The sequence below is a fragment of the Arabidopsis thaliana genome, chromosome 5, assembly GCF_000001735.4.
Source record: "Arabidopsis thaliana chromosome 5, partial sequence".
NCBI lineage: Eukaryota > Viridiplantae > Streptophyta > Magnoliopsida > Brassicales > Brassicaceae > Arabidopsis > Arabidopsis thaliana.
In genome coordinates, this window is record NC_003076.8 from 24,627,016 (window position 1) to 24,654,962 (window position 27,947).

The window sequence follows — 27,947 nt, forward strand, 5'->3', positions numbered from 1 at the left end:
TAGATTGAGTAAGAAAAGAACCGGTTTTAGAATGGGCTAGACACAAAGGCCTGTTAAATTGGGCCAATATGTGATAAGCCAGCCTTTTTTAATGAAGGTGTATGAGCTGGCATATTCGACAAGAAATAGTAAACAAAACCGATATTTATCATTCTCTGTCACGCCTTCTTCCTTCTCTACACGAATTCGATTCTCTCTTATCTCGACGAGAAAACCCTACTGCGAAAAAACTCCGATCTCTCTGGCGAGAAGTAAATTTTTATCTCTGAGCTTGGTTTCACCATTTCTCTATCTCTATCTCCTCGCTGGGTTACGGTACGAGCCTCTCAAACTTTTCGATTCCTTGTGTTCATAAGTATGTGTGAAAATCCTTGCGTGTCGAGATTGATTTTTCTCTTTTTCGTTTCGGATTCATCGTTGGATTCTTATTTCGTCAATGTTTTTCTGTGATTTGTTCTGATTCATGTGTAATTTGTAGCTGACTTGATTGGTGATCGATGATTAAAATTTGTACTCGTTAGTTCCCCCTTGATTCGATTGATTTTGTCTCTGTGAGGGTATTTTTTCTGATTCTATTGTATTGTTTGTAGATTTGCCAATATTAGAGACTACAAGTGTCGTAATTGGATTCTGAATGAACTTTTGAAACTCTACACGAGCTGGATTGTTGTGTTATTTATATTACAGAGAAATTTATAGCATTTTTGTTGTGTTCATCTGGTTTTCACTAATTTGGTTTTCTTCTCCATCTTTTGTTGATAGGTTTGGTAAGGTCAGTGTTCTCTAAGGCTGAAATTTGGGGGTTTCTCAGTCTCGATGTGGTCGTGCTCCGTTAGGATTCTTCACAATCATTAGGGTTATATTTCTTACAAACTGATGCTCATTTTCTCTTCCCTGTCTATGGCTTTATCTGTGATCCTTCAAAAGCTTAGTGTCTTCGGCCCTGGTTTGAATCCTTCTTTCCCTTACTGCATCGCCAATCACTCCTTTGCCTCCCGTTAATTGAGTTGCTCTCTTTCAACTTAATTACATTAGTCTGCTTCCTTTGCTGTCTAGTCTGGATAGTGTTGCAAATCAAGTAGTATCTTCTTTAGACATTCTTGGCTGAGAGATTTACACTAAAAGCATAGAATAAGAAACCCCTGTTTGGTTAGTATCTACCCGAGTCTCGTAGTCCTACACAGATCCGGATCCTAGTTTCGAAGCTAGTTCTTGTTTAGCTGAAGCTCAGACCCAAAATGCTCCAAGAACCGTCGGCTGCATTCTCCCTCCGGCGTAACTCATTCAGACGCCGATCTCCCAGATCAAATGTCGATGACAGAGGCTGGAATCCGCTCCATATCAAAGCCAGAAAAGGCGATCTGAAATCTGTCAAGCAGCTTCTCGACCAAGGAATGGATGTGAATGCTCTAGCATGGGGACCCAAATCAAAAGGAGTGAGTGCACTTCACCTTGCAGCAGAGGGAGGTCACATTGAAGTCATGGATTTACTCCTAGAACGTGGGGCCAACATTGATGCTAAAACATGGGGCTCATGCGGGTGGACTCCTCTCCACGCTGCAGCCAAAGAGCGGAAGAGAGAAGCAGTGAAGTTTCTGGTGGAGAACGGCGCATTCTTGGCAGATGATATAACTGATACCAGGTTTAATCCGCCGGTGCATTACTGTCACGGCCTTGAATGGGCGTACGAGGAAATGAAGAAGCTTAACAGCGAGTCTTCTTCTTCATCTGGTGGAGACACATCTTCCAGTTCTGACAACTGAACTTCTTCTTGGTTGTTTCTCGGTGTGTTTTGTTTTGTTTTCTAGTTGAGACTACTTATCAGAACTATTATGGTTGGTGTTTGATCTTATGGGCTATGTGAAACATTGAAACTGCGGATACATTCATGTAATCTTCAGTGTGTTATTTTGCAACTCCAGTTTGATATCCTAGCCGAATTTGATTTGTTTAACCGGTTCTGGATCAACCAAAAATATGAGATAATCGGTTTTGGTCTCTTATGAATCATTAAGTCTAAAAATTAATGCAGGTAATTGACATAGTGTGATTTAACATAATTGACATGGATATGTATATAGCTAGATTGCGAGGATGAAGCAAAGTTTTGCTCTTAATTGAGTTAGCACCATATGTTTCTAATCATTGTCATTTGTGTCTTAGGACATGTTTAACTAATTAAGGTAAGGAATGCAATAATTTTACACAAATGACAATTATTTGGTCGATACCCATTAACAAGATTGGTTCTATCTCTTCAATGAATGATTTGGTCGATACCCATTAACCAAAAAGAAAACATCCGGATCATTACCAGACCCGTCGGTGAGATAGCGGGTTTGAAATACACGGTATTCGGTTTACGAATCTCAGGAGGAGGAAGAGAAAATAAAAATGAGTTTTTTAATTTCGCTCTCTTCTTAGATCCCGTTTGTTCTCTTTCTCACTTTGGCTGTTTAAGCAAAAACCATGGCTTCTCGCTGTGAGCTACTTCTGATCTGCGTCTTCTCTCTCTTAATTGCTTTTGCTCACTCCAAGACATTGAAGCGAGATGGTAAGTTTTTACTTTAATCACCCTCTGGTTTTGTGTTTATGATCGATCCTCCATTGATTGAATTTGTATAGCTCTTTAACAGATTTGGTAGATACCCATTATCCAGATTCGTTCTATCTCTTATCAATTTCCATGATTTAGCACGCAAGTTCGATCCTTTTTCTTTCATCTATTTCTAATCTGAGCTGAGCTGAGCTCAAATTGAGAAATATTAATTATGTGTGAACAATGATTGGATCTGATACTATTGGTCTCAAGAAGTTTGTTATATCTCTGCATCATGGTAGTTGGTTACTACTGTATCTTTTATAATCAGCTTTCCTCAAAGTTAATCTCTTGTGGACAGTGAAAGCTTTGAATGAAATCAAAGCCTCTTTGGGATGGAGAGTGGTGTATTCATGGGTTGGTGACGATCCTTGTGGAGATGGAGACCTTCCACCTTGGTCTGGTGTCACGTGTTCTACACAAGGAGACTATAGAGTTGTCACAGAATTGTAAGTTCTGGTTTCTTCTCACTTTAGTGTTTTCTTTTGTAGCAACCTGATTTGCTTCACTGAATTTGATTTGCAGAGAAGTTTATGCGGTTTCGATTGTTGGACCTTTCCCCATTGCAGTAACAAACCTTCTGGATTTGACTAGACTGTAAGTTACTTTCTAAACCTTTTTATTTGTGACATTAGGTAGATTGATGCAAGAACTCTTTGAACAGATATTTCCAACCTAGTTTGTGAAACGAGATCCCCAATAATTCTTTAGAGTTATGCTGTTTTAAGATGGTTAAATTGAAACTGGTATTGGTTTCTTTGATATTTCAGGGATCTACATAACAACAAGTTGACTGGTCCAATCCCTCCACAAATTGGACGACTGAAACGGCTGAAAGTACTGTATGTTCCTTGTGCTCTCACAACGATATGAATCATTGATTTACTTCCTTTCAAAGTTTGTCTCAATAAGTTGTTCTGAGACCAAACTCAGGATCCAATTCTCTTCAGAGTGAACTTAGCACTTACGTGACAGAAGTCTGTTATTTGTGCCATCATAACATGTCAAGTTTCCAAATACTTCACCTAAACATTTACTCTGTTGTTATCACTAGAAACCTGAGGTGGAATAAACTACAAGATGTGATCCCTCCCGAGATTGGGGAGCTGAAGAGACTAACCCATTTGTGAGTACCTTAATGTTTCTTTTTACCTTCTGATGATCGTCCATTTTTATCCACATGAAATCATGATATTTTTTCTTCTTTTCTTTTTATGTTTAAGGTACTTGAGCTTCAATAGCTTCAAGGGAGAAATTCCCAAGGAACTAGCTGCTCTTCCCGAGCTTCGGTATCTATACCTTCAAGAAAACCGTCTCATTGGTAGAATTCCTGCCGAACTGGGGACTCTGCAAAACCTTCGCCACCTGTAAACACCAAATGCCGTTTTCTACATATAGTTTGGGTACCCTCCAATGATTTATTTACTGAGATCATGTTTGGTTTGTGTCCCATTATTTTTCAGAGATGTTGGTAACAACCATTTGGTGGGAACTATACGGGAGCTCATCCGTTTTGATGGAAGTTTCCCAGCTCTTCGCAACTTGTAAGCATCCCTTCAGAAATTTCCATTTGCTTCTCTCTTCCGTTTGATATATTCTTTTATGTACTACGTTTTCTCTTTTTAAAATCTCGATTCATTAGGTACTTGAATAATAACTATTTGAGTGGAGGGATTCCTGCTCAGCTGTCAAATCTTACAAACTTAGAGATTGTGTAAGCAGTCTACACTCTCCATCTCTCTGCAATAAACTATATCACTAGATCTCTGATGTCTGTTTGATTGGTTTTGCAGTTACCTGTCTTACAACAAATTTATTGGAAACATTCCTTTTGCCATTGCTCATATTCCTAAACTGACATACCTGTAAGTCTTTGTGCTAGATCGCTGATCTTTCTCTTTGTCTTTGATTTGCTTACTATCTAAAAGAAAATATGCATTCTAATGGGATCATGATGTTGATGAAACCAGGTACCTTGATCACAACCAATTTACCGGGAGAATCCCAGACGCATTCTACAAGCATCCATTCCTCAAAGAAATGTGAGTTCTCACCCAATTTTTGAAGAGTTCATCAAAGCTTTGACTCAGACAAAATAGCAAACCCATCGAGTATAAGAATTTGAACAATGTGAACTGTTTTGTGTGAAATCCATCTGGATGAGTTTATGATGACTGGTTTTTCAGAAAAGTTGAATGTTTTCTTTCTTCATTCTCCACTCTGACGATAAGGAGTTCTGTTTCTATTTTGCAGGTACATTGAAGGCAACATGTTCAAGTCAGGCGTGAACCCAATTGGTACCCACAAAGTTTTAGAAGTTTCTGATGCCGATTTTGCCGTGTGACCGGATAGAAGATTCCAGGAAGGTTCTCGAGAAAACGTCTCAGAACCACCTAGAGATTGTTCCACTTTAGCCCTCTTCACTATTATTATTTTTTGTATGGTCTGTGGATTTGCAAATGAAAGAAAGCATAAGACTACAAGTTTTTATCTTCATATTGTATAGTTAGACACATTCCACTAATCTATATTTCTCCTTAATCAAATGATTATATATATTTAGATTGGAATAAACCACTTCCAGTATACAATAGTATGTGTTACATCGATCATATATACAATTGCCAAGAAATTTACAGTAGTTCTTCAATGTTTGATTTTCACCAGTTACCATCCTCTTCAAGAACAAGCAGGAGCATCAAAGGTAGGCAACACAATGAAAGAGATCGACAGCGGATTGATATAAACCGGAGATTTCACACCATGACGGACCGGCTCAAGCTTTGGGATATCTCCGGTGGCTGTCGGTACCAAAGGTTTACCATTCAAGAGCATTATCTTGCTACGCAAGTCACCGTCTTTGGGACTCAAGTGATACTCTTCTCTGTTCAAATATCCGTCCGAAGCTTTGTTTCCAACCCAAGAAACCTTGCTCTTGATTGTTTCCAAGAACGATTTCCTCTTCATCGATTCTGCTTGCAAAACCACCTTCACGCCATTGCTGACTGCGACTGTAAACGTCGTGTGCTTACTCAGATTGATCAGAAGAATCGTTATACCCGCCTAAGATGATAGATTTCGCAGTTACAAACCGAAACTAGAGGATAGTTTAGCGACAGAAAGATAGAGATATATATACACTCACTCTTCTTTTGGAGCAATGAACGTAAGCTCGTAGATACTCCGAGGCAGTCGTCTGAACGCCGAGAATGCCTTTACCCATCAAACGATGCCAAAGAAGCGCGCTGGTCAGATTGTTCGAGATCAAGAAGTTTATGTTATGAACTCGCCTACAGTAATCATGCTGGTTTAGGATTTACAGATTATACTTTATGAACTTGCCTGTAGTAATCTGGATTTGGAACAAACGTTTCCTTTTCAAGCAGACCGTAGAAACCTCCGACCAAAGCTTGTCTGCAGTATACTTTGGTGTTATGCTTCGACGAAATACCGAGCTGATCTAAGTACCTTAAGAGAAGAGTTCATTTTGTCAATAATAGAAACCGAGTAAAGATAGAATGTGGAATTTGATTCTGTCTTACCAGAAACTGTTAATGAATGTCTCGGAAACCTGACGGCCACCACTGTTAAAGGCTCCACCAGCTTCTCCAACCCAAGCAGCAGCCCAAGGTCCATGTTCTTGAATTGTTTGGTTCACATTCGCGAATAATTCCGAAATTCCGCTCAAGTAATTTGGATCTAGTATCTTATTCACTAGCTTAGGATCATTCCCTGCAACACTAAATTCAACATTGTTTAGGAATGCTACAAAGAGAGTCTCTTATTGATTTATTTTTCATATGCAGCACCTGGACCAAGATTGTATATATGATGAGTCAGGACATCAAGAACACCAGGCCCAGAGAGCCGAAGAAGCTCCGAGTACCATTGTTCTTCAAAGAATCCACCTGGAGCTACAACCAAAGGCTTGGTTCTAGAATTCTTGTAAACGTTCTTGATTACATTTTTCAGTACAATCAAGTCTTTCCCATAAAGCTCTACACTCACGCTTGCCCAAATCCCGCTTCCACTAAGCTCATTACCTAGTCAAGAACAGAGCTCGTGTTATAAGGACCAACACTAATATATAAGAAACAACATGGGCCAATAAGAAACAACATAAGAAAAGAGAGATCTAGTTCTATATACCAAACTCCCACGAGTCTATAGCATAACCCTTTGAGACTGTGTAGTTCATGAAATCCTGAGTGTTGGTATGATCCCAATCACCTCCCCACGCAGTTCCGTTGAGTTTATTTCTCCCGTGCAGCGCGTTCAAACCGAAAGTCACAATAGCTCTGTAGAATTAGAGTTAAGTCAATGTGAATTATGCTCTGCATAAAACCATACTAAGGTTTTATACTTACCCCGTTGCGTTGAAGAAATGGTTAACTTCGTCCCAACGTTTCATATACAAACATCCTTCAGAGAATCCGAACAATCCGTCGTCAGTTTTCTTGAACTGAGTGCAAGGAGTCTTCAAGTCTCCAACGTCGTAGATCACTTGATCTTGCAAGGAACCACCTATTCTTATCCTCAACGTCCTAAAAGCTAACAACAATCAAAGTATTTCAGCAAAAGAAGTTTATGAGAAAATGAATATTTCGGTTTGTGATAGAGGTCACAAACCTTGAATAGCTTTAGCAAGAAGAGGAGAAGCTAAGTTCTGAGTCATTTTCAAAAGATTAAAAGAAAAGGAGAGTTTTTAAGGCATATTTAAGATGAAGTAAGTAAGAGTCAAATTAAGCTCAAAGTTGTTTTATATACCAAATTGATGAGAGATGCGTAACCCCAAGGACATTGATCATAGTTGCATTTTTCAGGTGGCCACCAATCAAGCGTTGCGCAGATAAAGTTCTCATCGGTCTCAGCGATTCGACGTGAGCCGTCTATAACCAAGGTGGTTCGTTCCATGTTGCTACCAAAAGTAACAGGAGGAAGTAGAAGCAGACAACTCAAGAACACAACAACGTTGAAGCCCATTTTGGTTTCTTTCGATTGGTTGATCTGTAAGAAAGAAAAGTGAACTTTTAGAGCGATCAAGAATTAGTAATCAGTTACAACCAAAAACATATCAAGAAGATGGAAAATATAATCCAAAAAAATTAGAAAAGAGGAATAATAGAACTGAAACCTGCTTATCTTAACAAGCAAATGATGATTACAGAGGAAAAACTTATTAAGAAAACTTGGAGGCTTGTTCAATGATATAAGAATTATATTTCTTGGAAAATTTATTTCGAATTTTGAGTTGAAAAGTAAACCATTAGTGTTTGAAAATTTGTGTATATAGAAATTTTACTTAATGTTGGAGGTGTATTTGTTAATGATAATAATTTTGTTCCTAATTTAATTAGATTAGTCAAATGTTGGTGTCAGAGAAGCATGGATAAGGGCATTAGTTGACTTTTTGGATGATTTAATCATTAATTTCTAATTTTAATCTTGTAACCTTCATAAGTCATAACTAAATATTTATAATTTATGTTTCTCGAAGAGATGATATGAAAATCTGATTGAGAGAGAAAGCAGAATGAAAAAAAACCTCAAGAACAGAAACTGACCTCAGAATCAAGGATCCATGGAGAGAAAAAGCCTAGACTGAAGTTAGAAATTGGGACTTTTGATTAGTTTGAACTGTGGTTGGATCTCAAAACAGAGCAGAGGTGCTTTTTGTTCTTGGAGTTGACAACACTTCATCAAAGTCTCTCTCTTTTAAGCATGCTTAATCTAATTAAACCGTTTACACCAAACCGAAACTGTACCAATTTTTTTGTTAATTGATATTCTATTGAAAACCATGAGAAAGCAAATGTTACAAAGGAGCCCAAACACACATTTAGGAGAATCAGTTTCTAATCTAAGGAGCCCAAACACACAGTTTGAATCTAATGAGCCCAAGTTCATTGGCCCATAAAGAATAAAATCAAGTAACCCATCTTGACATTGTATTATTGTGGGCTCTGTCTTCTCAATAAAACATTTTTTGTTTTTGTTTTGCCAAATTCCATATCTCAAAGATTTATTTTAGGCTAAATCATGATTATCTTTTTCGACGGCCACATTATCTATATTTAAAATCATTTTCTTGCGATATAACAATTCATATATTTTTTGTTCGTGGGTCAACACCTTGATCTTATCTTATTCTAAAGAAATTACGAAAAGAATCTAGAGATGTTCATTGGCAAGAATCATTCTTTAGAAAAAGTACCAAAAAGACTTAACTTAAGGTATCGGATCCCTTAAATGTCATACATATGAATATGATCTCACAAAGTAAAGTCAGTTTATGTAAAAAAAGAAAATAGTTACAAAACTAATAACTCTTTGTTTTTATGTTAAAGAAAAATTATGGATTTTGTGCTTTAGCCAAAATATCCTCCGAGCGATTGGAATTCCTTGTATGATAATATACTTTTGAGATTTAATATAGTGATCTAAGGAGATTATAGATTGAATTTGTCAAATTCATTTTTCGTGACCGATTATTCATGCATTTTTCATGATTTTGATATATAAGAGAGATTAATGAGATTTTTAAACAACACCGATTTTTTATTAAATGCATCCAAGTGTATCAGTTTTATATAAATGAATAAATAGATTATAAAATTAGGTAAAACATTAAATAACAAATCGAGCCAAAGTAAATTAAATAACAAAATTCTTTAATATAAAAATCAGAATCTCCCTCTCTCACAAGACTTCTGCACAAGAAGATTTCTTCCCTCCTCTGTGTATTTTTGCGTGTTCTTTTCCTAACTAATCAAATCTACCTTTCTTCTTTCTTCATATTTGTTTCCAACTAAAGATAATTTGGGAAAGCAATTTTCTGGTACACATATATACATTTTTCTCATATTTTACTGTTTTCTTTGTTTTTTCTCTCTTCTTATTCTGTGGAAATTCTCTGAGAGTTAGATTAGGCAGCAATCTAAAGGTATCTTTTTTCTTAATTCTTGATTTCTTTTTTGATATACGTTTTTGGTTATTTTTGTGTTTGTTTGAATTGTGAAACTGTTGGTAGGGTTTTAAGCGTGTGGAGTATTTATTGCGTTACTGTGTAGAAATTAGGTCATTGTCCTTCAATCTCGATCAGAAGTCAAATTTTTTATCTAAAAAAAGATCGGAGTTTTTTTCATTGTTTTGTAATACAAGTGATTAATTTTCGTAACGGATCATGATCAAAATTCAATTTTGTCGTTTAGGTATTAATGTCATTGATGATCAACGAGGAAATATACACATATTTGATCATGACTCTTAAAGTCAACATTTGTCCTTCTTTGAATGTATTGAGTCATCTTTGGTAGATTTTTGTCTAAAGATTTGTTCTTTATGATGTCAAATTCTAGAATCTGATTAGTGAATAGGTAATAAAAGACAAAGAATCAGTTTAGAATCCATTAAATTGTTCTAATATGCTCTGTTCATAAACGTCGAGATCTTTTTGGTAATGCACTCTGTTTCCTCTACAGGTTTATTTTGTCAATGGCTGAAGAGAATACTTCAGAGGTCAAAGATATTGAGAATTCTTCCGATACAAACCCTCCGAAGATGTCTGAAGAAGGCTCTTTGGAAACAGTACGTGTAAAGGATGTGGAAAATGTGGAAGATGTTATAGCTGTGGTAGCCAAGGATCAAGAAGAGATTATACCAGAGATTATTGAAGTGCCTAAGCCTCAAGGTGGGACTTTGAGACGCCATTCGACTGGAACGATAAGTAAACCGCAGGTTCAGTCCCGTTATCGTGGGAATCATCGTGTGGGTTCGACTCATGATTTATGTAAACATGGGAAGAAATGTGATCAAGATGATGCTGTGAAGCCGTGGAAGATTGCAAGGAGAAAGAGTGTTGAAGGTTCAGTTGTGATCAAAGTTGAGACACCAAGTTCGACAAGGAAGTCATTGGGGAGTGTGAGTAGACAGAGTCCAGGTATAACCAAACCGGATAGTTCTGTTTCTGCAAAGAGAGATGCCTTGGCTGTGAAGAAAAAACCATGTGCTTCTGTGAATTCAGAATCTAGCTCCAAAGAAGGTAGTGAGATAGCGAAATCTGTTGATGGTTTAAGCGTTAAAAGCAATGATAGAGCGCGGAAGAATAAAGAAACCGAGAGTGGTCTGAGTGGTTCAGCTGTTGTTAAGAAGGTTCCTGCCTTGAGAACTGATAAGTCAAGTACTTCTACGGGCGTTGGAAGTTCTAAGGTTTGTGCTCCAAAGAATCTGAAGAATGTGGAGAAGGCAAAGACGACTCAGACAATTAGCGGTGAAGATGTAAAAGAAAAGACTGTGTGTGTTGTTGAATCTAGCGTCAAAGGTGTTAAGAGTGAAAAGCAACCATCATCTGAGAAGAAAACCATGAAAAGTGGGAATAAAAGCTTGAGTACTACTCCTAAACGTGGTTCTAGTCCTACAAAACAGATTCCTGGTAAAATCAGTACCGGTTTGACTAAGAAGAAAGAAACTGGCTCTGCAGACGTTGTTGAAGCAAATCCAAAACCGGAGAAGAAGGTTAGGCCTAAGAAGACAGGAGTAAAGGTGAGTCTAGCTCAGCAGATGACTTTCAAGAAAGGAAAGGTTCTTGATCCTAAACCCGAGGATTCTTCTCCGAGATGGATCAAGTTCAAAAAGAGGGTGGTGCAGGAACTGAAAACGCAATCCGAAGGGAAGAAGAAGAATCTTAAAGATAGAAGATTGGGTGTTGAGACGAAAACAGATTCTTGTGAAGGAAGTAAACGTGAGAAAGTTGTTCTGAGGCATCGAAAAGTAGAAGGGAAGAAGAAAATGATAACATTGTTTAACAATGTGATTGAGGAGACAGTGAATAAGCTAACAAAGGTGAGGAAGCACAAAGTGAAAGCTCTTATTGGTGCTTTTGAAACTGTTATCTCTCTTCAGGACACTAATAAGACATCTCACAAACCTCAGAGCAAGGCCACAACATCTGCTTCTAAGGTTAGACCTTTGGTCTCCGAACAATGAAAGAAAGAAAAAAAGACAAAAGTTTATTTGTGCATATGATCTATTAACATTGAAGATTTTAAACTTCAAGAGCGACCAAGAGATAATTTTCTTGTTACTGTCCTCGAAATAGCAAAGGGTTTAGTAATGTACTTTGACAGTTACTGAATTCAGTTGTGAAGCTTTCAAGTTTTATCTGCAAGTCTTTTTCCATACTCAAAACAGTTTTTACAATCATGATACAACAATCTTTCAAGAACTATATATATGGATCAATAATACTAGGTCGCTAGACTAATCTCTTTTCTCATGATTCGAAGAACTTGAAGGCATGCCGATATTTACCTTTGTTGTTTGATCAGACTGTTGTCTATAGATAGCTGCTGCCATTTTATTGTAGAGATCCATATTCATTGTCTGCATCAGCATGGCCAATGGAAGTGAGCTCAAGATTTGTATATCTTTGAACACTTTTCTCGAAAACAGTTAAAAGCGGTCTTACCTGTGCGAAAAAGGCGCTGTATGGATCAGATAATGTGGCTGAAGAACCGTTGGTGCAGTCTCTGTTACCCATAGGAGGGACCATCATTGGTGGAGGAGGAGGAGGAGGAACTAAACCTCCATAACCATTTCCACCACCTCCCATTCCCATTCTTGCCATTGTTGCAAGCAACGACATCTGAAACTGTTGCTGCTGTTGTTGCTGCTGCTGCTGCTGTTGTTGTTGTTGTTGTTGGTGTTGGATGCTGAGAACTGACTGTGGTGGAGGTAGTTGCGGAATCATCATTTGTTGTGGCAAGTTGGCTCTTAGGCTCATGAACTGTACTTGTGCTTGTAGCTGTTTCAAGTGTTCGATAACATCATCCAAGATTGAGACTTTATCCGCCTGCAATATCCGAATAACGCGTTTAAACTGACCGATATCAATATAAACAAAGTTCTTAAACTTAAAAGTGGGTTCTTCTAGGATAGACATTTACCTTACTTGCAGTAGGAAGCAGCTTCTGAAGTGTTCTCATCCTCTGGTTTATCCTATCACGCCGTCTCTGCATCAAAACTCAGAGTCAGTAGTTTGGTAATCACGGAAAGAGAAAAGATGGATTAGTTTTTACCCTTTCGGACTCGTTGTGAATCGCTGCTGCTCGTCCCCGTCGTCCATTAGATCTACCTGCTTCTCCTCTTGTCTCTTGTTCATCTCCTTCAGTATCTTGAGTTTCCTATTAAAGTCCTCTTTTGGTTATTTCTCCAGTCATCTTTCAGGAAAAAAAGGAAGAGTAATTTTGTTAGTTGTTACCGATCCAGAGCGGAAATAGTCTCTGTCTCCGGTTCTAGCTGTCTTCAAGCTCCGACCGGATTCAAAAGACGCCCAAGACATATTGGTACCACTCGCACTTGCAGTGACGCTGTGGCCAACTCTATGGCTCTCCTCTTGAACAGCGAACCATCGGTCCATTTCTTGAGGATAACCGCGTTTTCTTGAACAAGATCCATCCTTGCTCTCATAATTGTGGTTTGGACCATTCGGACTCTGCAGCTGAAACTTGCTTGGCTGCTGTAGAGCCGCTTGATGAACCACAGACTCCAAAGTCTCACAACCGTTGAGACTTTGAGTCCAAATAGGGTTATTCGAGGTGGTTGGTTCTACTTCGTCGCCTAGACCATGAACGGTTAGTTGCCCATTTTCCCATGTGAGCTCTTTAACTCCATAATTCGACCTGAGTCACGAAAAAAAAGAAATTGGTTTTGTGTTAAGACTTAAGAGAGAGAGAGAGATAAACAAAAAAGGACAGAAGCGTAAGGTTTTGTCTCTTTTTGGTGTAAACAGAGAAGAGTTCTTTATCAGAAACAGAGAGAGATACATGTGTTACTTAGGCCGCACGTTTGCAGAGAATAAACTGACAATTAAGCTCTCTTTTTTTTTGTTCTCTCTATTATTGGACCTTCTCTCTTCTCTCTTTCTTCTTGCTTGAAATGTTGAGTTCTTCTTTCTTCTTTGTGTGTTCAAACTCTTGACAATCACAGCGACAACTCATGCGGTGTATCTGCCTTTGATCCATATTGAAAGTTATAATAAAGAGGCCTCTCTCTCTCTCTCTTCTTGTCTCCTCTTTCTCAAAAATGGTCCCTGCAAAACGTCAAATGGTTTTTATGTGGACGAAGCACATGTGTGGCAAAGGATTGTTTGTGTTTTGCCACTCAAGTCCAGAATCATCTCTCCTGCTTAAGGAAAAAAAAAACTAATAAAATGAGGGCATTTTCGTCATTTCTTCACAACCGACTCACATTGACATGAATGTGTTATTGCATGCATTTGACTACTCGGTAGAAAGCATAGCAAAGCAAAGCGTGTGATTCACCGATTTAGAAACAAACACATTTCTAATAATAGAATTTATTATTATTATTTAAAAATGTAAATTTTTATCGTTATACAGTATAATAAACGTAGTTGAAATATATACATATATGTAGACGCATTAAAGAATAGAAAACAAGATATATTTATTGGAGTAAACACGTAAGAATCCGAAACTATAGTATGGTATTCGAATGTCAAAAATGAGAGTGAGATGTGAGGTTGATGCATCAACTAGAGATATTTGATGCAAGTTGCTAGGAATCAATCAATATGTTCTCACTTCTCAGCCTCTTTTAATCACTTCTTTAATTTTTCTCTGTCCATTCCCATCTCACAATATATCAAATGACTTGTTCATATGATCACCATAAAAACATTTTTAAAAAGTAAAAAAAAAAGAAAAGCATTTTTAAGAAGTTCATTTTACAAAAAGTAATGTATGGGAAGAAAGTTTCTAGTCTACCATGGGAGAAAGAAGAACAAGAATAAGAAGAAGTTTTTTAGATTTCTCAAAGAGATATCTCATTGATTTCCATGAATAATTGAAGCAAAGATTGTTCTTACTTGTTTCTTAAAATGACATATTATGTTTTTCAAATTTTGATTTCTTACTGTAGTTAGTGTTTATATTGCTATCTAAGATATTTTTATATGTACTCTTCAAAATGGAGCATCACTTATTAAATTTCTTATAGGACCTCATGTGCACTGGTCCAGAGATTACCTAATACATAGCCGTCTAGGTAGTTTTGTACGTAAATAGGTAAAAATAGACGACTTTTTCAATCATTGGTTCAGTACTTTTGTATCAGATTGGTTACAACTTGCAACCATAAGTTGAGGCTTATAAGCCTTGTTTGTAGTGGAACAACAAGTTGATATGAATGAAATATGTGATGTTGAGTCAGAAGAAAAGAATACGAAAACTATAAAGTACAGAGAAATGGATAAATACGGATCAACCCCTTTGTATTGTGAGATTTTCTTTCCCAATCATTTGATGTCACATCAAAATCTTAAGTGATTTCACCCACTCCGCTCTCGAGTTACGGCCGACAGCTTCAAAACTGATGTCGTCATAATGACACGTGGAAAGATCTTATTGGATGGTTTTTTGGGACCCAGTGTTGATCTGTGAAATTCAGCCAATCAACTTCTCGCATTAGATTCTTGACAGCGAATCCTAACGCTCCTCAGAGTTATCTGTTCAATTTCAAGCTTTTTTTTTTCTTTGATGTTCAAACTCTCTTTTATACGAATTAGATTCTTCACATCAATTGTTTTCTGCTAATCATTTGATTTATGATAACTTATTCTTTGATCACTAGTTGATGGTAATGACTGTATTGACCAAATGATGTTATAGATTTACATAAAACTAAAAAATAAATAAATAAAAAATACATTAAACTACAAATTAAAATTAAATGTCACTGTCAATGTTCTTTTGATATTTGAATGTACTCTTTCAATTAACACTCGTAGTTTTCCGTGAGACTTTACAAATTTGCCTATGCAACTCAACACAAACCCGAAAAACAATTGTTACTTATCAAAATTAAAGAATATTAATATGGTTTCAATTTATCATAACAAGTTTTAGCTAGAATCCTAAAGTCGTCACTTTTGTAATATAAAAGCAGAGGACATGCATGTGTTCATGTATGTGTGCGTACGTGTGAGAGATAAAGAGGTAGATAAAAAGTGAAGAGATTGAAAGCTTGATTGAGCAAAGTTTAATCAGTGGATCTTCCGAAGAATTTTTAGGATTTATTTTAAGGATTCGTACTTGTTAACTATTCATGTGTTCTTTCATTTCAAGTTTCTATTTTTCTTAAGTCTTTCAAGAACACACGAGTTTAACAAAGTGAGAAAGATAGCTTTTATATAAGAAGAAAACATCATATTTATCAAGTTAAGTGAGTTCTACTTTTAACTAGGTAACTATGAGAAAGTTATATAGAATGTATTATGTTTATAAATGTATATAACATTTGAATTCATTACAAGGTCACGCAACGCGTATCCATGGCATAGGATCGGTGAACTTACTCTTTGCATCATAAATTGAAAGGACACACATCAATAGTTGGTGAATAAAATTTAAATCGTCGAAATTCTATTGATTGAGACTTGTACAACGACAATATATATTACAAATTTTCCTAATAAGAAGAGAGGATAGTAAATGTGAATGGTCCTGGCCACCACATAGGTGTTGCTACGTACCAATGGAGAAAGAAACTTCGGGTAAGAGAGTAACTTGGTTGGACCAAAGAATGCCTCATTTTCCTTTTGAGAGCATATCACAAATTGAGTTTAACGATCTATCAAAATCCTTTATGGTCCCTTTTTGGTGTTTACTCGTCTATAATATGATACATTTCATGTGTGAAATATGGTCGAGAGCGTGTGTAAACATCGACTATCACATCAATATTTGATTTTTATGGAGTATAACTCCATTTTATTATGATATTTGACATAACAATTAAAGCTTAAGAATTAGACAGATCTTTAGAAAAGAAAAGAAAATAGGGAATTAGGTTGAGAGACAATTGAAAACTGCAATATTATCCATGGTGATGATATCTACCAAAATTTATAATTATAGGTACTTACTCTTTATTTATGATTTGAGTTTAACACATACAAATATAGTTTCATTGATATAAGTAATTTTGATTTTAGTAACACCGAAAGCAGAAATAATTATTAGGAACTTTCCCTGTTCGACTCATTTTCTTTACTTTTCCATGAACTTGAGCTTCTTTGCTCCTTCTCTTCTCCTCAAGCTGTTTCTTGGCTCCATCAGCTATTAGTTGAATCCTTGCTAATTTTGACTTATAATGCTGATTATTAATCCCTTTTCTCTTCTCCAATTCACTCTTTATAAAACAAAATAATATATTAGCTAGTCGTCTGAATTATATGCATTAAAAAAAAATGTTTATTCACTAGATAATGAAATAACCTTTCTTTTCTCCATTAACAGTGTAGCTGCTAATTTTCTCTCATTCTCCCAACCCACAATATCAGCTTTCATTTTCTCATACCTTCAAGTAGAGTTTATTTTCCAGATAATTATAATAAGTAATGGTATTATATATACTTTTAATATTAATAACTAAGAATGAATTTTGACCTTAATCTTATTTTCTTGATTTGAGATTTTTCCCAAGAATCTGCTTTACTTGACGCTGAAGCAAGTCCTGATGTTCCGGAGGATGAGCCAATCTCTTGTGGCCGACGGTTTTCTGATGGATACTCCAACAATTTTTTTCTGAAACTCTCCTCTGGGGGAAGAAAAACATATCTATTACGATACATGTGTTTTTATTTCAATATATAAGCCAAGTATGATTACAAAAATGGTAGTAACCACTTAGATTAATTATTACCTCCAATTTTCACCTCTTGTGTATATGATTTGCTTAACCTCTTTACTTGGGTATTAGGTATAACCAGATTGGATTTTTTGGTCCTTGACCTCTTGATTTCTTCTCTTATTCTTTTCGATTTTTGTTTATCGGCTTCTTCCATTGATCTAATGACGAATGCAGCAACCGCAACAGAAACTGCCAATTCACTCTCTTTCTCGTTGTAGTAGTCATTTTTCTCGTACCAATATGATTGGTTTTTCAGCCAGTTTAATGCTGGGTAATCTTCAGATTGATATTGACAAAATTCAAAATTTTATATACATTCTTTATGAATCTTTATAAAAAAATATGGAAACAGATGTCAAATAAGCGTAAATTACCTGTTATGTCCAATTCTGATAGCATTGGCAAATCCGTTTTTATGTTCTCAGAGATTGAGACCCTATAAAGATCAAGAAAACAAAAACAACCGTTTTTGAGGGATACAATATAATGTGATTCTTATCAAAAAGATATCTACAGAATTAATATAATAAAAATGAGATTTTGGACGTGTACCTTCTTCTTCTTTGCTTAACCAAATTATCCATTTAATTTTCCCAATTAAGAGACTCCAGTATTGTTGAGCTTCCTATAATCCTATTTTGCCTTTGTCTTATATTAATTGTTTTGATTCTTGAATACCACGACAACGAGAAAATGTGGTAATTTTGTCTTGAAGCAAAAATAAGTAAATAAATAAATAAGGTGAATTCTTTTTCCACTGAACAGGAACATGCCAGGTATCAAAACATGTGATTTTATATGCTAATCTTCATGTACATATTCTTTCCACATAACTAATACCTATGTAAAAGCCACCGTTTCTTTAGTAAAATCTTTTGGTTAATTTAATGACGCTCTGTCTCTCTGAGTGTTCTAAAAGTCTCAATCGCTGGCTGGTTCAGGTTGAATTGAACCGGAAATTGCTAATTACGTGAAGATGGGTTTCTAGATGGGCTAATGCCCAAAATAGAAGCTGGCCCAAAAAAAACTGGTTGCCTTGTTATAACAGACGAAACAAAGAGAATTTACAAATTATGATACAAAAATTATTTAGTCCACAATTTAGTGCAAAATAATGAAATAACCGCAGCCAGTTATACTGTTATACCATGGGTAAATTTGTGAAATTACCATGATACAAAAAAGTGAAAAAACGAACAAACTAACACTTACATACAAGTACAATATATTAGGTGCATACATATACCCATTTGGACAATATTAATATGTGGTTAACAAAATAGACCAAATTAACACCCACTCCTTCTTGTTAACCTCACGTTATAATTATTTCAAGAAAATTTAGATTTCATCATTTCCTGTTGTTTAAAAAAAATTATAATCTCATACGTGTTAGTCCACAGCTTCGGAATTAAAACAAGGTTCGCTCTGTTTTAGGACTGAGTTTCGACGTTTCTCCTGTAGACTGGGTTCTTCTTCTTTCTCTGTTCTTCGTGCTCTGTCTGCAGGTGGAAGACGAGTCTGTGCTGGGTTTTTCGTCTGGGCTTCTGAGCTCTCTGCTTTGTTTCTTTTTGGATTCAAGGTTTTTCTTGTTTTATTTTCGGGCATGTGTGCTTGGTTGGCCCTAGTGGCTTTGTATGTTTTCAGGGCCTATATGTCCTTTTGGGCTTTTGGCCTTGTAATGTTTTAATGGAAATATAAAATTTTAAAAATAAAAAAAAATAGAATTAATCATAAAGCTCTCTCAAAAATATGTCATTTACAATCACACCTAAACGATTCTGCACCAATTAAGGTTTCATTGCTGCTCAGCAACTCTTTTCTTCTTTCTTTTTTTTGGTTTTGCAAGAGTTCCAAAATAATTTGAGTAGTCTATTGAGCTTGTTACCGTTACGCGCTCATGACACTCTGATTATAGTGACCAGTGAGGCAGTGACCACTCTCAACTAATAATGATATCAATGATCTTGCTACAAGTTGTCTGTATTAACTCATCCTTGTTTGTATCCAAGTAATTATTTTAGTGACTAAGGCAATAACACATGCAGATTCACGTCAATCAGTTTGTCCCATTCCTGACAGATAACTTATCATATTCGTTACAATGTTGTCATTTTTTTAAAACAAACACGTACGACATGTATAATTTAGAAGGTAATACTCAAGAAGTTGTCAATAAATTCAGTATCTATTATTTTATGAAGATGATATGATTTGACCTAACCAAATTCTTCAGCTTGGTGACGGACGTATAACGAATACTTATTGGTTGTCATCTACAATTATATATGAATTGCTTCATAAACTATTTCGTCGGCAAAAATTTCTTTCCAATCCTGAAGCGAAATTATTCATGTTGGTAATAGACTAATAGGCTAATTAACAGCGCTTAACGCGTGAATTTTCTTAAATCATCTTTCCTTTAATTAATTATCTTCTCAAATACTCTACAATTATATAAATGATTAATTATGATCCATGACTTTGTCTATTGTATATAAAAATATATATATTATAATGTTGTTAATATTTACAAGAAAGAGGACTTTTTTGAAAAGGAAACTTTTTTGTCTCCTCTATAATTTTGGTGCAAAGAATAATTATATATGAATGTAAACGTTTAGTAAGACATGCTTTGATGAAAAAAGCTCATTTGGTAGCTTACTGGAAAGAGCTTTTTAACGGGGTCAATTATAAAACCTTAAAATAATATCTAGGCATCCCTCTTGGAGGACAACCAAAAAAAAAAAAAAAAAACTACTCTGTAGAGAACAAAAAGATGAAGTCTAGTTGGTAAAAATTTAAAGTTTTCGTGTTAATATTAGGTTGAAAAAACTATATTCTGTTAAAAAAAAAAAACATACACACAACTAATTAAATTGGACCTACAGTTATTTTTTCAACGTACTACGTATTTACGTTAGGTTAGATTATGATTGATCAAACGGGTTCTATTTATTAAAATTAAACAAATTTAATTGATACATTAATGTGTCACGAGTTCAACTAAGGAATTAAAATACTGTGCATGGAAATATTGAATTTGCATATACTGTACACGATGAGAATTAAATAAATTAAAATATATATATATATATATATACCCCAGCCTCGATTTGAAGTGGACAGGTTATTTTATTTCAAATAGAACGATATAAATCCACTGTATATCTATTATTTTTTAACAGAATTGGACCTACAAAAAAAAATCTGAAATTGTTGTATCGAAGTGAGTTGGTCAGTCAGAGATTATGATTGATCAAACCAGGTCCCATTCATCAAAATAAATGATATTTTTAGTTTTTTTTGTTGTTGGAGGAAATCAAAATTAATGAATATACAATGTACTAGAGGCATTCAACATATTTAATCGGATATATTAATGAATTCAAATATATTGTTTCCATGAAAAGAATTTACTATTTAGATACTAATCGATAATCATACTATTGAACTTCGATATTCACGGAGAGAAATTATAGAATATTAAATTTTGGATAAGGATTAGCTCCGATTTGAATTGTGGCTGAGAATGATATCGGTTCATGCTGGTCAAACAAGTCCCATGGTTTACTTAAAAAGGGAGAAATTAGCAAAATGGGTGAAATAGTCTGTTTTCTTTAAAAATTATAATTTATCAAACGACACATATATAATTACTTTTTATCTTAACCATGCATATAACACATAAAACAAAAACAAAGTTTTCCAAAATGTGATCATAGAGTAATTATGTATATACAAATCAACAATTGTAAGAAAAAATGAATCATCTCATAATATATAATTAACCAATAATGATTAGCAAATGATGTAAAAAATCAAAATTAATTAATTAAATTTCCTAAAAATATAAACTAAACAAGTACAGTATTTAGCTTGAAAAAAGATATTTATGAACAATCAATATATCACATGTTGTCTGTCGACAAAGACAAATGTAAAAAACAATCAATGACCTTTAATTTCATCATTTTGATTGTACTTGACTCGTGTTTTTTGTCTACCACGTCTCGTCGTCTCTTTGATTTATTATTGATTGATTCATTCATTTATAATTTCCACGTTTCAAAAATGTCACTAGCTAGCTAAGTTTATGTAGCTATATTCTTTTAACCTTAGTTCTCAATGCAGTAATAACCAAAAAAAGCAAAAAAACAATTGTTGACCAACAACAACAACCAAAAAAAAAAAACCACTATATAAGCATGCCCCATGACCCATATATGACACCACGAGAAGCAAATCAAAATCAGTTACTCTCCGTCCAAAATGGTGTTAGTGATTACAGAGCCAATTAAGAGTCAATCAAAGACGGTATGTGTGATAGGAGCAGGACCATCAGGGTTAGTGTCGGCGCGAGAGCTAAAGAAAGAAGGACATAAAGTGGTGGTGATGGAGCAAAACCACGACGTAGGAGGTCAGTGGTTATACCAACCAAACGTAGATGAAGAAGATACATTGGGAAAAACCAAAACCCTAAAAGTACATAGCAGTGTTTACTCATCCTTGAGGTTAGCTTCACCCAGAGAGGTAATGGGTTTCTCTGATTTCCCCTTCATCGCGAAGGAAGGAAGAGACTCGAGGAGATTCCCAGGGCATGAGGAGCTTTTGTTGTATCTTAAGGATTTTTGTCAAGTGTTTGGGTTAAGAGAGATGATTAGGTTTAATGTTAGGGTTGAGTTTGTGGGAATGGTGAATGAAGATGATGATGATGATGATGATGTGAAGAAATGGATGGTGAAGAGTGTAAAGAAAAGTGGTGAGGTTATGGAAGAAGTGTTTGATGCTGTTGTTGTTGCCTCTGGCCATTACTCTTATCCTAGATTGCCTACAATTAAAGGTATTGTTTTTGTCTAAATTATATGTAAAGCTATAATTTGGAGTCCGTGTGTAATTATGTTTAAGTTCATAATCAAAATGGTTTTGGTGTTTTAAATACAGGTATGGATTTGTGGAAGAGGAAGCAACTTCATAGCCATATATATAGAGTGCCTGAGCCTTTTTGTGATGAGGTTATTAATTGTAGTAATTAGTGAATAAACTTGATGATTTCATGATGTTTATATGAAGCATGCATGCATGATGATGATGATGGTAGGTAGTGGTGGTCGTTGGATGCTCAATGAGTGGACAAGACATATCAATAGAGCTTGTGGAAGTGGCAAAGGAAGTTCATCTAAGTACCAAATCACTTGATATTCCTCCTGGCTTGTCCAAAGTCATTGAAAAACATCAAAATCTCCATCTTCATCCTCAGGTACGGTCTTACCATCACATCACATATATACATCTTATTCAAATCATTTAAAATCTTTTGTTTTATTTTTCAAATGGTTGTAGATTGAATCTCTGGAAGAAGATGGACGGGTCATTTTCGAAGATGGGTCTTGCATTGTAGCCGACACTATTTTATACTGTACCGGGTAAGTTAATATTTCTTTCCACGACAAGATCACTTTCATCTCCTTATTTCTTGGGGCCGACATATGAATAGTTACAGAAAAAATGTCAGAATTGTGGATTCTATACATGAATATATAAACATTTCTTGACATTTTTAGATTTGAGAAATTTTATGTTTACTAACAAAAAAAAAAAACTAAAAATGTGGGCACAAATACGTGTAGGTATGAGTACAAATTTCCATTTCTTGAGAGCAAAGGAAGAGTAGAGATTGATGATAATAGAGTTGGACCACTCTTCGAACATACTTTCTCTCCTTCTCTATCCCCTTTTCTCTCCTTTGTCGGAATCCCTCGAAAGGTACAATGATTAGTACTTACTTACTAATCATTATGATTTATATAAATCAATCTTTCGTTAGTTAAATCGAGGATTAAAAACCGGTTAATTGCAGTTGATAGGGTTCCCATTCTTTGAATCACAAGCTAAATGGATTGCAAAGCTTTTGTCAGGCAAAACTTCACTTCCTTCCTCTGATCAAATGATGCAATCAATCTCTGATTTCTATCTCGCCAGAGAAGCTGACGGAATCCCTAAACGTAACACTCACGACATCGCCGATTTCAATGTAGTACAAAGTTTCTCCCTTTTTTTGTTTACTCAAAAAGTTTCGATCTTTTTCATCTGATAAAGCTCTGTTTTTTTGTTTTTGGATATTTGCAGTATAGCGATAAATACGCGGATTACATCGGATTTCCACATCTGGAGGAATGGAGAAAGGTCTTGTGTTTATCGGCTATATTGAATTCCATCGAAAATCTAGAGACTTATCGTGACTCTTGGGACGATGATGATCTTCTTCAAGAAACTCTTCAAGACCCTTACTTTACCCAACTTTCAATTCCTTCTGTTTGATAAAAACAAGATTTATCTTTTGTCTAAATGAATAAAAACGCTAAAGGTCTAAACTTTCTGTAGTATATTTGTATGTAAACTTCTTTTTTGAAGTACCATCTAGCTTACAAATTCATCTTCTTTTTGATGAACTTGTAAAAAGCAAAAACCCAAAAGTTTCACTGTTTTAGTATATATCTCCTATGTGGTGTGATTACTGTAACTAGACTTTGATTCTTCAAGAATCTGAAAGCAAAAAAGGTATGTAAGCTTTGGTATTAGCAGGCAGGACTTCTGATGCCTCTTCTTCGTTTTGTTACGGTTCCCCAATCGATTACCATATAGCTTGAGTGAGCATCATTCGTCTCAGTAGCTTCACTTGGCCTTTCTATCTTCTGTAGAACCTTAGAGGCTTTGTTTCCGTTAAAAGTGCTTAGGCTCGGGAGAAACTCGTTGTGTTGTTGACGCTTTCCTCGACTGTGCAGGGTCCTCTTGTGTTTAGGAGTAGCAAAGTTATAGACTGGAGTGTTTGTTCTTTGCTCCTCTGACTTCATCTCTGTTAGCTGCAGTGTCATTGCCTCGGGATAGTCATTGTTACTAGAGTTGAATCCGGGCACTGATAATCCAACTTCACTCTTTGAGTCCTCAACAACCGAAGATGCGATTCTAGCAAACCAATGCAGAGGAGTGATACAATCAGAGGTTTTGATGCTTGACTTTCTAGCTGAATCTGATAATGACATATCAACTATAGCGTCTGCTGCTGCTACAGATTTTTCTTGTTCCTCTTCCTCTCTAACAAGAAAGCTCCCTCTGGCCTTTGATTTAGTTCTTGAACTCTTTCTCATAACCTTGTCTGGTTCTACTTGTGGTTTACAACATTTTCTCTTAAACTCAGGCTGTGAACTTGAACTAACTTCCTCCAGATTATGGGCAGATTCAGGGATGTATGAGGCATCTTCATTAACACCGAAGTTCGAGTCAAGATTTGAGCCTTTCCGGGATTTGGTGCGAGGATTTTTTTTAACATATTTTGCTCCACGTTTAGCTTTCTTCCTTGGCTGTGAGCAACGTGTGTGGAAGAGTGAAATGGTTTCCAAACATGGGAGCGCTAGAACTAACGATCTTGACGGTTCTGATCCGTGTTTTCCGTGCAATGAAGCTGAAACAAGCTCTCGGGGTTGCTCAGATTCTATAGGTACTTCTTCTTCAGGTGAAAGGGGAGACATATTCAAGTCAATTCCATTCTCTGCACCAAGACATTGATAGCTTTCAATAAATCAAGACAATGTTACAAAAACAATAATAAGTACCATAAAGTAAACATTACTCACCAGCTTGACATTCTTCTCCAGGTGAACGTTCTGCTCTTTCACTCCTTGTTTGGGCTGGAGTAGGGAACTGATTAAGCTCATAATCTGAATGTTCCTCGATACTGGAAGGTTCATTTAAATCGAGTATACATTTGAAACTTGACAAATCAGGTAAATCCTGCACACTTTCCGGCTGGAGAACTGATTCGAGAGACCTGCTTCTTGTAGATTGATCTTTAGGAAAGTACGGAACTTCAAGGAATTCTCCATTCTTTGAACCTTCTTCTTCCCATATATCACGATACCCGTAAGATGGTAATTCAAAATCCAAGACCTTCTCTCCAGACTTACCAATCTCATTTCCAGAAATACCAGCTTCATCAATCTTGGCAGATGGGTCTTCTGGTGGCCAAACGCTGGTTTTAGATGTAGAGATGCTTGAACCCATCCAGTGTCTACTTCTTCTAGGACTAGAGACCCCGGCATTTGGGAATAAATGTTGAGTTTCCTCCATGTCCATCATCAGATCCTTCTGCCTTTGATACAGACGATGAAGCTCGTAGATCTGAGATAACAAGTATTGTAAGAGAGACAAGAAATACTGAAATGAGACATCTTTTGAAGACAGACGCACTCATAGAGTGACTCTAACTAGAATTGGGGAATGAAAAAGCTAACCTGAGTTTCAAAGACAGATTCTTGGCCAAGCATGGTCTGTTTCAATGTTTCCTTGTACTGTCTCAAATAAAGATCACAGTAGACTAATCTATTCGTTAAGGCCGTATCAATATCGTGTACAGGATACAAACTCCACAAGCTATCCTCTTGCATTTCCATTCAACACACAGTGATAACAAACCTCCTTTTTTTAAGAACAGGACAGAGTAAGTTAGGTAAACACAATGTACCCAAAAACACCGAATTGATGCATCAGGGACTCGGAAGAACTTAAACCGAACAGTTTTTAACTGAAATTTCAGCGATGATTCATCAAAATGGGAAAAAGAAAGATGAATCTGCGAGAGAAGAAACTTACCTAAGGAAGAGAAGAGTTCATACGAAGAAACAAATTCCAAGGATTTTCTGAGATTGCGAGTTTATCGATTATCGTCTCTGCTCAAGAAGCTAAGGAGATAAAGTGTGGTGAAGCGATAAGAAATGCGTACTCGAGATCTGTTATCATGGAAGAAGATTTGTCAGAGAGAAAGTGGAGACAAAATGTAGCAGACAAACACTTGAAGTGGAAGCGAAAGTAAAATAGAAGTTGAGACTTTCCGTCTTACTGTACTTTCCTCCTTCGTCTTCTGTGTCTCTCTGTCTTTCTTTTTCGTTGAAAACACTTGTTCCTTCACAAATAAATCTGAATTTGGTTAATAGATAATTGTGTCATTTGTCTCTGGTTTTGTGTAATTATAAATCTTATTTTGTGTCATGTAGACATAATAATTGTCTCTTTTGGGTAATGGGATGCTTGAAATCATCGCCTGAAGCTAGAACTAATGAGGTCAAACGATGTCTGGGTTTATAACCCTATTACATTGAAGTAACTAACAACAAGCACTACAATTTTTGAACTTATTGTTGGAGAATTAAGATCTCTCTACTATTCCTCGGTAACAACAACACCAATCTCGCCTCTCTCAAGCAAATCATAGAAGACTCTTGTTTTCCTCTGCTCGTTCCAGTGATGCATCTTCCATAGCCCACCAGCCGCTAGTCCCAGTGTGAGACCAATAACTAACTCCTTCACAACACTTGGGCCTTTTAAAGTTGCGTGTGCTATCTTGTGCCCAGCCATCTCTTTGCCACTCTCCTGCTCACACTAAACCAATCAAACATTGCAATAGATCATGAATATACAAAAATCCATTCTCTTTGATAATCTAAACATCAACATTTAGCAAAACATAACATTATTCTTCGGTTATATATACACATATAATACGTCTTCAAATCAAACCCACTTGAAAGAGAGATCCTAGAGTATCGACAAACAGAGTACTTATCTTAAACACTCTAATGGCCACAGTGAAAAACCCAATCAAACAAACACTAGAAGGTATGGTATACTTCTTCAGCTTAACCACAAAAGGGTAAATGCTAATACATGAATAGTTCTGTAGTCCACACATACAATAATGAGGGAATCATAAACATCATCCACAAGCAATGCCTATATCAAACAAGCTTTGTCAAAAAGCTTCAAACTTCAACATAGCAATACAAAGAACTATTTAGATACTTTCGCGTGGATCAGTCAAGGAGGTCTTTGATCAGTGCAGGACTTATGAGGGCAGCTAATTGATGATAAAGAAGCACAAGGAGACCAATGTATATAGGGAGAATTCTAGATTGGCAATCAATAATAGAAAGCAACCCCAAGCCTTTAAAAATCGACCCATCAGATTGCACACACAAGCACGTGGTGAATCAGGTTCATTGTTGGAGAGGTTGCGGAGCCACAGATGCCATGACTCAAGGCATGGACAAGGGCCCTCTCCTATTAAGTTAAAAAATTGTCTCCTCGAAACTAAATTAAAATCAAAAGCTACACACTTTACTCATAACCTACTCAGACCTTTTACTTAACATTCATCATCTCCACCACAATGTCACAAACATATCATACAAGCATTCTAGAGCTAACACAAGTCTAAAGTGAGAAACTTTCGAAACCTAAGACCACAATGGAGAAGAAAGGAATCAATCCAGTTTATAAACTTCGAGTTTTTTCGGGAGATTCCATTATACAGATGAAGACAAAAAAAAAACAGAGAGCAAAATTACGCAAGAGAAAGCAGAGAACTTTGAACATTAAAAGGAATCATACACTGAAATCCAAGAAAATGGTTATACCCAATTGTATAATTGTATGTTCCAATACGAAGAAGAATCAGAAAGAAACCTGTTTATCTGCGTTTAGCAAAAGCTGAGAAAGATGAAATCAATTTATACGTCTAATTCCATTTTCTAGGGCTTTCAACAAAAATGAGAGGCATCTAAACGACAACGTTTCAATAAAT

At 35.9% G+C, this 27,947-nt stretch overlaps 9 protein-coding genes across 24 annotated transcripts, besides 1 other annotated feature; 4 read left to right on the top strand and 5 right to left on the bottom strand.

Annotated features, from left to right (window-relative positions):
- The first annotated feature begins 171 nt into the window (after positions 1 to 171).
- On the top strand, positions 172 to 1,953 carry ANK6 (Ankyrin repeat family protein). The gene is made up of 2 exons (NM_125516.4): positions 172 to 315; positions 763 to 1,953. The coding sequence occupies exon 2, from the start codon at positions 1,239 to 1,241 to the stop codon at positions 1,761 to 1,763; it is 525 nt and encodes a 174-aa protein (NP_200931.1). The 5' UTR covers positions 172 to 315; positions 763 to 1,238; the 3' UTR covers positions 1,764 to 1,953.
- Positions 877 to 1,002: a sequence feature (AT5G61230.uORF1).
- Positions 1,954 to 2,240: 287 nt separating the features above from the next.
- On the top strand, positions 2,241 to 5,196 carry AT5G61240 (Leucine-rich repeat (LRR) family protein). Of its 2 annotated transcripts, NM_001203657.1 has the most exons (12): positions 2,241 to 2,554; positions 2,901 to 3,048; positions 3,125 to 3,196; positions 3,370 to 3,445; positions 3,533 to 3,567; positions 3,654 to 3,725; positions 3,823 to 3,966; positions 4,063 to 4,143; positions 4,242 to 4,313; positions 4,393 to 4,464; positions 4,570 to 4,641; positions 4,853 to 5,187. In NM_001203657.1, exons 1-12 carry the CDS (start codon positions 2,470 to 2,472, stop codon positions 4,941 to 4,943), a joined length of 1,020 nt encoding a protein of 339 aa, NP_001190586.1. In that variant the 5' UTR covers positions 2,241 to 2,469; the 3' UTR covers positions 4,944 to 5,187. The 2 variants fall into 2 exon arrangements, with proteins under 2 accessions (NP_001190586.1, NP_200932.2); NM_125517.4 differs by lacking the exon at positions 3,533 to 3,567 and having other exon boundaries at positions 2,243 to 2,554; positions 3,370 to 3,441; positions 4,853 to 5,196.
- On the bottom strand, positions 5,139 to 8,297 carry GUS1 (glucuronidase 1; the record flags this gene model as incomplete). 3 transcript variants are annotated; one of them, NM_125518.5, is made up of 10 exons in its annotated part: positions 8,164 to 8,297; positions 7,367 to 7,606; positions 7,229 to 7,265; positions 6,967 to 7,150; positions 6,749 to 6,897; positions 6,409 to 6,642; positions 6,142 to 6,331; positions 5,942 to 6,067; positions 5,745 to 5,844; positions 5,139 to 5,662 (listed from the first exon to the last, which is right to left on the bottom strand). In NM_125518.5, exons 2-10 carry the CDS (start codon positions 7,580 to 7,582, stop codon positions 5,279 to 5,281), a joined length of 1,620 nt encoding a protein of 539 aa, NP_200933.2. In that variant the 5' UTR covers positions 7,583 to 7,606; positions 8,164 to 8,297. The 3 variants fall into 3 exon arrangements, with proteins under 3 accessions (NP_200933.2, NP_851238.1, NP_001330163.1); NM_180907.3 differs by lacking the exon at positions 8,164 to 8,297 and adding an exon at positions 7,734 to 7,869; NM_001345460.1 differs by lacking the exon at positions 8,164 to 8,297 and having other exon boundaries at positions 5,279 to 5,662; positions 7,367 to 7,681.
- A 983-nt stretch (positions 8,298 to 9,280) lies between these two features.
- On the top strand, positions 9,281 to 11,793 carry AT5G61260 (Plant calmodulin-binding protein-like protein; the record flags this gene model as incomplete). Of its 3 annotated transcripts, none has more annotated exons than NM_001345461.1 (2): positions 9,281 to 9,542; positions 10,081 to 11,793. In NM_001345461.1, one exon carries the CDS (start codon positions 10,094 to 10,096, stop codon positions 11,582 to 11,584), a length of 1,491 nt encoding a protein of 496 aa, NP_001318853.1. The 3 variants fall into 3 exon arrangements, with proteins under 3 accessions (NP_001318853.1, NP_001330296.1, NP_200934.1); NM_001345462.1 differs by having other exon boundaries at positions 9,309 to 9,437; positions 10,081 to 11,774; NM_125519.1 differs by lacking the exon at positions 9,281 to 9,542 and having other exon boundaries at positions 10,094 to 11,584.
- PIF7 (phytochrome-interacting factor7) lies at positions 11,476 to 13,750 on the bottom strand. Of its 3 annotated transcripts, none has more exons than NM_125520.5 (6): positions 13,423 to 13,750; positions 12,858 to 13,278; positions 12,676 to 12,780; positions 12,544 to 12,609; positions 12,066 to 12,449; positions 11,476 to 11,980 (listed from the first exon to the last, which is right to left on the bottom strand). In NM_125520.5, coding segments are annotated over exons 1-6 (1,101 nt in total). In that variant the 5' UTR covers positions 13,425 to 13,750; the 3' UTR covers positions 11,476 to 11,857. The 3 variants fall into 3 exon arrangements, with proteins under 3 accessions (NP_200935.2, NP_001032117.1, NP_001331793.1); NM_001345463.1 differs by having other exon boundaries at positions 11,760 to 11,980; positions 13,443 to 13,624; NM_001037040.3 differs by having other exon boundaries at positions 12,858 to 13,750.
- A 2,790-nt stretch (positions 13,751 to 16,540) lies between these two features.
- On the bottom strand, positions 16,541 to 17,975 carry AT5G61280 (Remorin family protein). 3 transcript variants are annotated; one of them, NM_125521.2, is made up of 6 exons: positions 17,864 to 17,975; positions 17,686 to 17,747; positions 17,324 to 17,587; positions 17,068 to 17,218; positions 16,897 to 16,978; positions 16,546 to 16,810 (listed from the first exon to the last, which is right to left on the bottom strand). In NM_125521.2, exons 1-6 carry the CDS (start codon positions 17,893 to 17,895, stop codon positions 16,610 to 16,612), a joined length of 792 nt encoding a protein of 263 aa, NP_200936.1. In that variant the 5' UTR covers positions 17,896 to 17,975; the 3' UTR covers positions 16,546 to 16,609. The 3 variants fall into 3 exon arrangements, with proteins under 3 accessions (NP_001330194.1, NP_200936.1, NP_001330193.1); NM_001345464.1 differs by lacking the exon at positions 17,864 to 17,975 and having other exon boundaries at positions 16,541 to 16,810; positions 17,686 to 17,789; NM_001345465.1 differs by having other exon boundaries at positions 16,546 to 16,978; positions 17,864 to 17,932.
- A 3,537-nt stretch (positions 17,976 to 21,512) lies between these two features.
- AT5G61290 (Flavin-binding monooxygenase family protein) lies at positions 21,513 to 23,800 on the top strand. Its single transcript, NM_125522.4, has 7 exons — positions 21,513 to 22,154; positions 22,256 to 22,326; positions 22,413 to 22,571; positions 22,655 to 22,737; positions 22,942 to 23,077; positions 23,172 to 23,345; positions 23,441 to 23,800. The coding sequence occupies exons 1-7, from the start codon at positions 21,584 to 21,586 to the stop codon at positions 23,630 to 23,632; spliced, it is 1,386 nt and encodes a 461-aa protein (NP_200937.1). The 5' UTR covers positions 21,513 to 21,583; the 3' UTR covers positions 23,633 to 23,800.
- On the bottom strand, positions 23,689 to 26,254 carry AT5G61300 (uncharacterized protein; the record flags this gene model as incomplete). Of its 2 annotated transcripts, NM_001345466.1 has the most annotated exons (4): positions 25,961 to 26,254; positions 25,603 to 25,786; positions 24,946 to 25,489; positions 23,689 to 24,860 (listed from the first exon to the last, which is right to left on the bottom strand). In NM_001345466.1, exons 2-4 carry the CDS (start codon positions 25,759 to 25,761, stop codon positions 23,890 to 23,892), a joined length of 1,674 nt encoding a protein of 557 aa, NP_001318854.1. In that variant the 5' UTR covers positions 25,762 to 25,786; positions 25,961 to 26,254. The 2 variants fall into 2 exon arrangements, with proteins under 2 accessions (NP_001318854.1, NP_200938.1); NM_125523.3 differs by having other exon boundaries at positions 23,890 to 24,860; positions 25,603 to 26,168.
- Positions 26,246 to 27,925, bottom strand: AT5G61310 (Cytochrome c oxidase subunit Vc family protein). 6 transcript variants are annotated; one of them, NM_001345468.1, is made up of 2 exons: positions 27,781 to 27,903; positions 26,246 to 26,737 (listed from the first exon to the last, which is right to left on the bottom strand). In NM_001345468.1, exon 2 carries the CDS (start codon positions 26,720 to 26,722, stop codon positions 26,528 to 26,530), a length of 195 nt encoding a protein of 64 aa, NP_001330747.1. In that variant the 5' UTR covers positions 26,723 to 26,737; positions 27,781 to 27,903; the 3' UTR covers positions 26,246 to 26,527. The 6 variants fall into 6 exon arrangements, with proteins under 6 accessions (NP_001330747.1, NP_001318855.1, NP_851239.1 ...); NM_180908.2 differs by having other exon boundaries at positions 26,275 to 26,746; positions 27,781 to 27,848; NM_001037041.2 differs by having other exon boundaries at positions 26,309 to 26,737; positions 27,755 to 27,925.
- Between the last annotated feature and the right edge of the window lie 22 nt (positions 27,926 to 27,947).

Coding starts and splice junctions, on each gene's coding strand:
- PIF7 (NM_125520.5), bottom strand. Junction 12,781..12,857: donor ACTATTTCCGCTCTGGATCG/GTAACAACTAAC, acceptor GGACTTTAATAG/GAAACTCAAGATACTGAAGG. Junction 12,450..12,543: donor TGCTTCCTACTGCAAGTAAG/GTAAATGTCTAT, acceptor CGGATATTGCAG/GCGGATAAAGTCTCAATCTT.
- AT5G61290 (NM_125522.4), top strand. CDS start 21,584: ATGGTGTTAGTGATTACAGAGCCAATTAAGAGTCAATCAAAGACGGTA. Junction 22,155..22,255: donor TAGATTGCCTACAATTAAAG/GTATTGTTTTTG, acceptor TTTTAAATACAG/GTATGGATTTGTGGAAGAGG. Junction 23,346..23,440: donor ACGACATCGCCGATTTCAAT/GTAGTACAAAGT, acceptor GGATATTTGCAG/TATAGCGATAAATACGCGGA.
- AT5G61240 (NM_001203657.1), top strand. CDS start 2,470: ATGGCTTCTCGCTGTGAGCTACTTCTGATCTGCGTCTTCTCTCTCTTA. Junction 3,568..3,653: donor AGAGTGAACTTAGCACTTAC/GTGACAGAAGTC, acceptor TGTTATCACTAG/AAACCTGAGGTGGAATAAAC. Junction 4,642..4,852: donor CATCCATTCCTCAAAGAAAT/GTGAGTTCTCAC, acceptor TCTATTTTGCAG/GTACATTGAAGGCAACATGT.
- AT5G61310 (NM_001345468.1), bottom strand. CDS start 26,722: ATGGCTGGGCACAAGATAGCACACGCAACTTTAAAAGGCCCAAGTGTT.
- AT5G61280 (NM_125521.2), bottom strand. CDS start 17,895: ATGGATAATTTGGTTAAGCAAAGAAGAAGAAG. Junction 17,748..17,863: donor GTTAAGCAAAGAAGAAGAAG/GTACACGTCCAA, acceptor TGATCTTTATAG/GGTCTCAATCTCTGAGAACA. Junction 16,811..16,896: donor TGTTAATGGAGAAAAGAAAG/GTTATTTCATTA, acceptor TGTTTTATAAAG/AGTGAATTGGAGAAGAGAAA.
- ANK6 (NM_125516.4), top strand. CDS start 1,239: ATGCTCCAAGAACCGTCGGCTGCATTCTCCCTCCGGCGTAACTCATTC.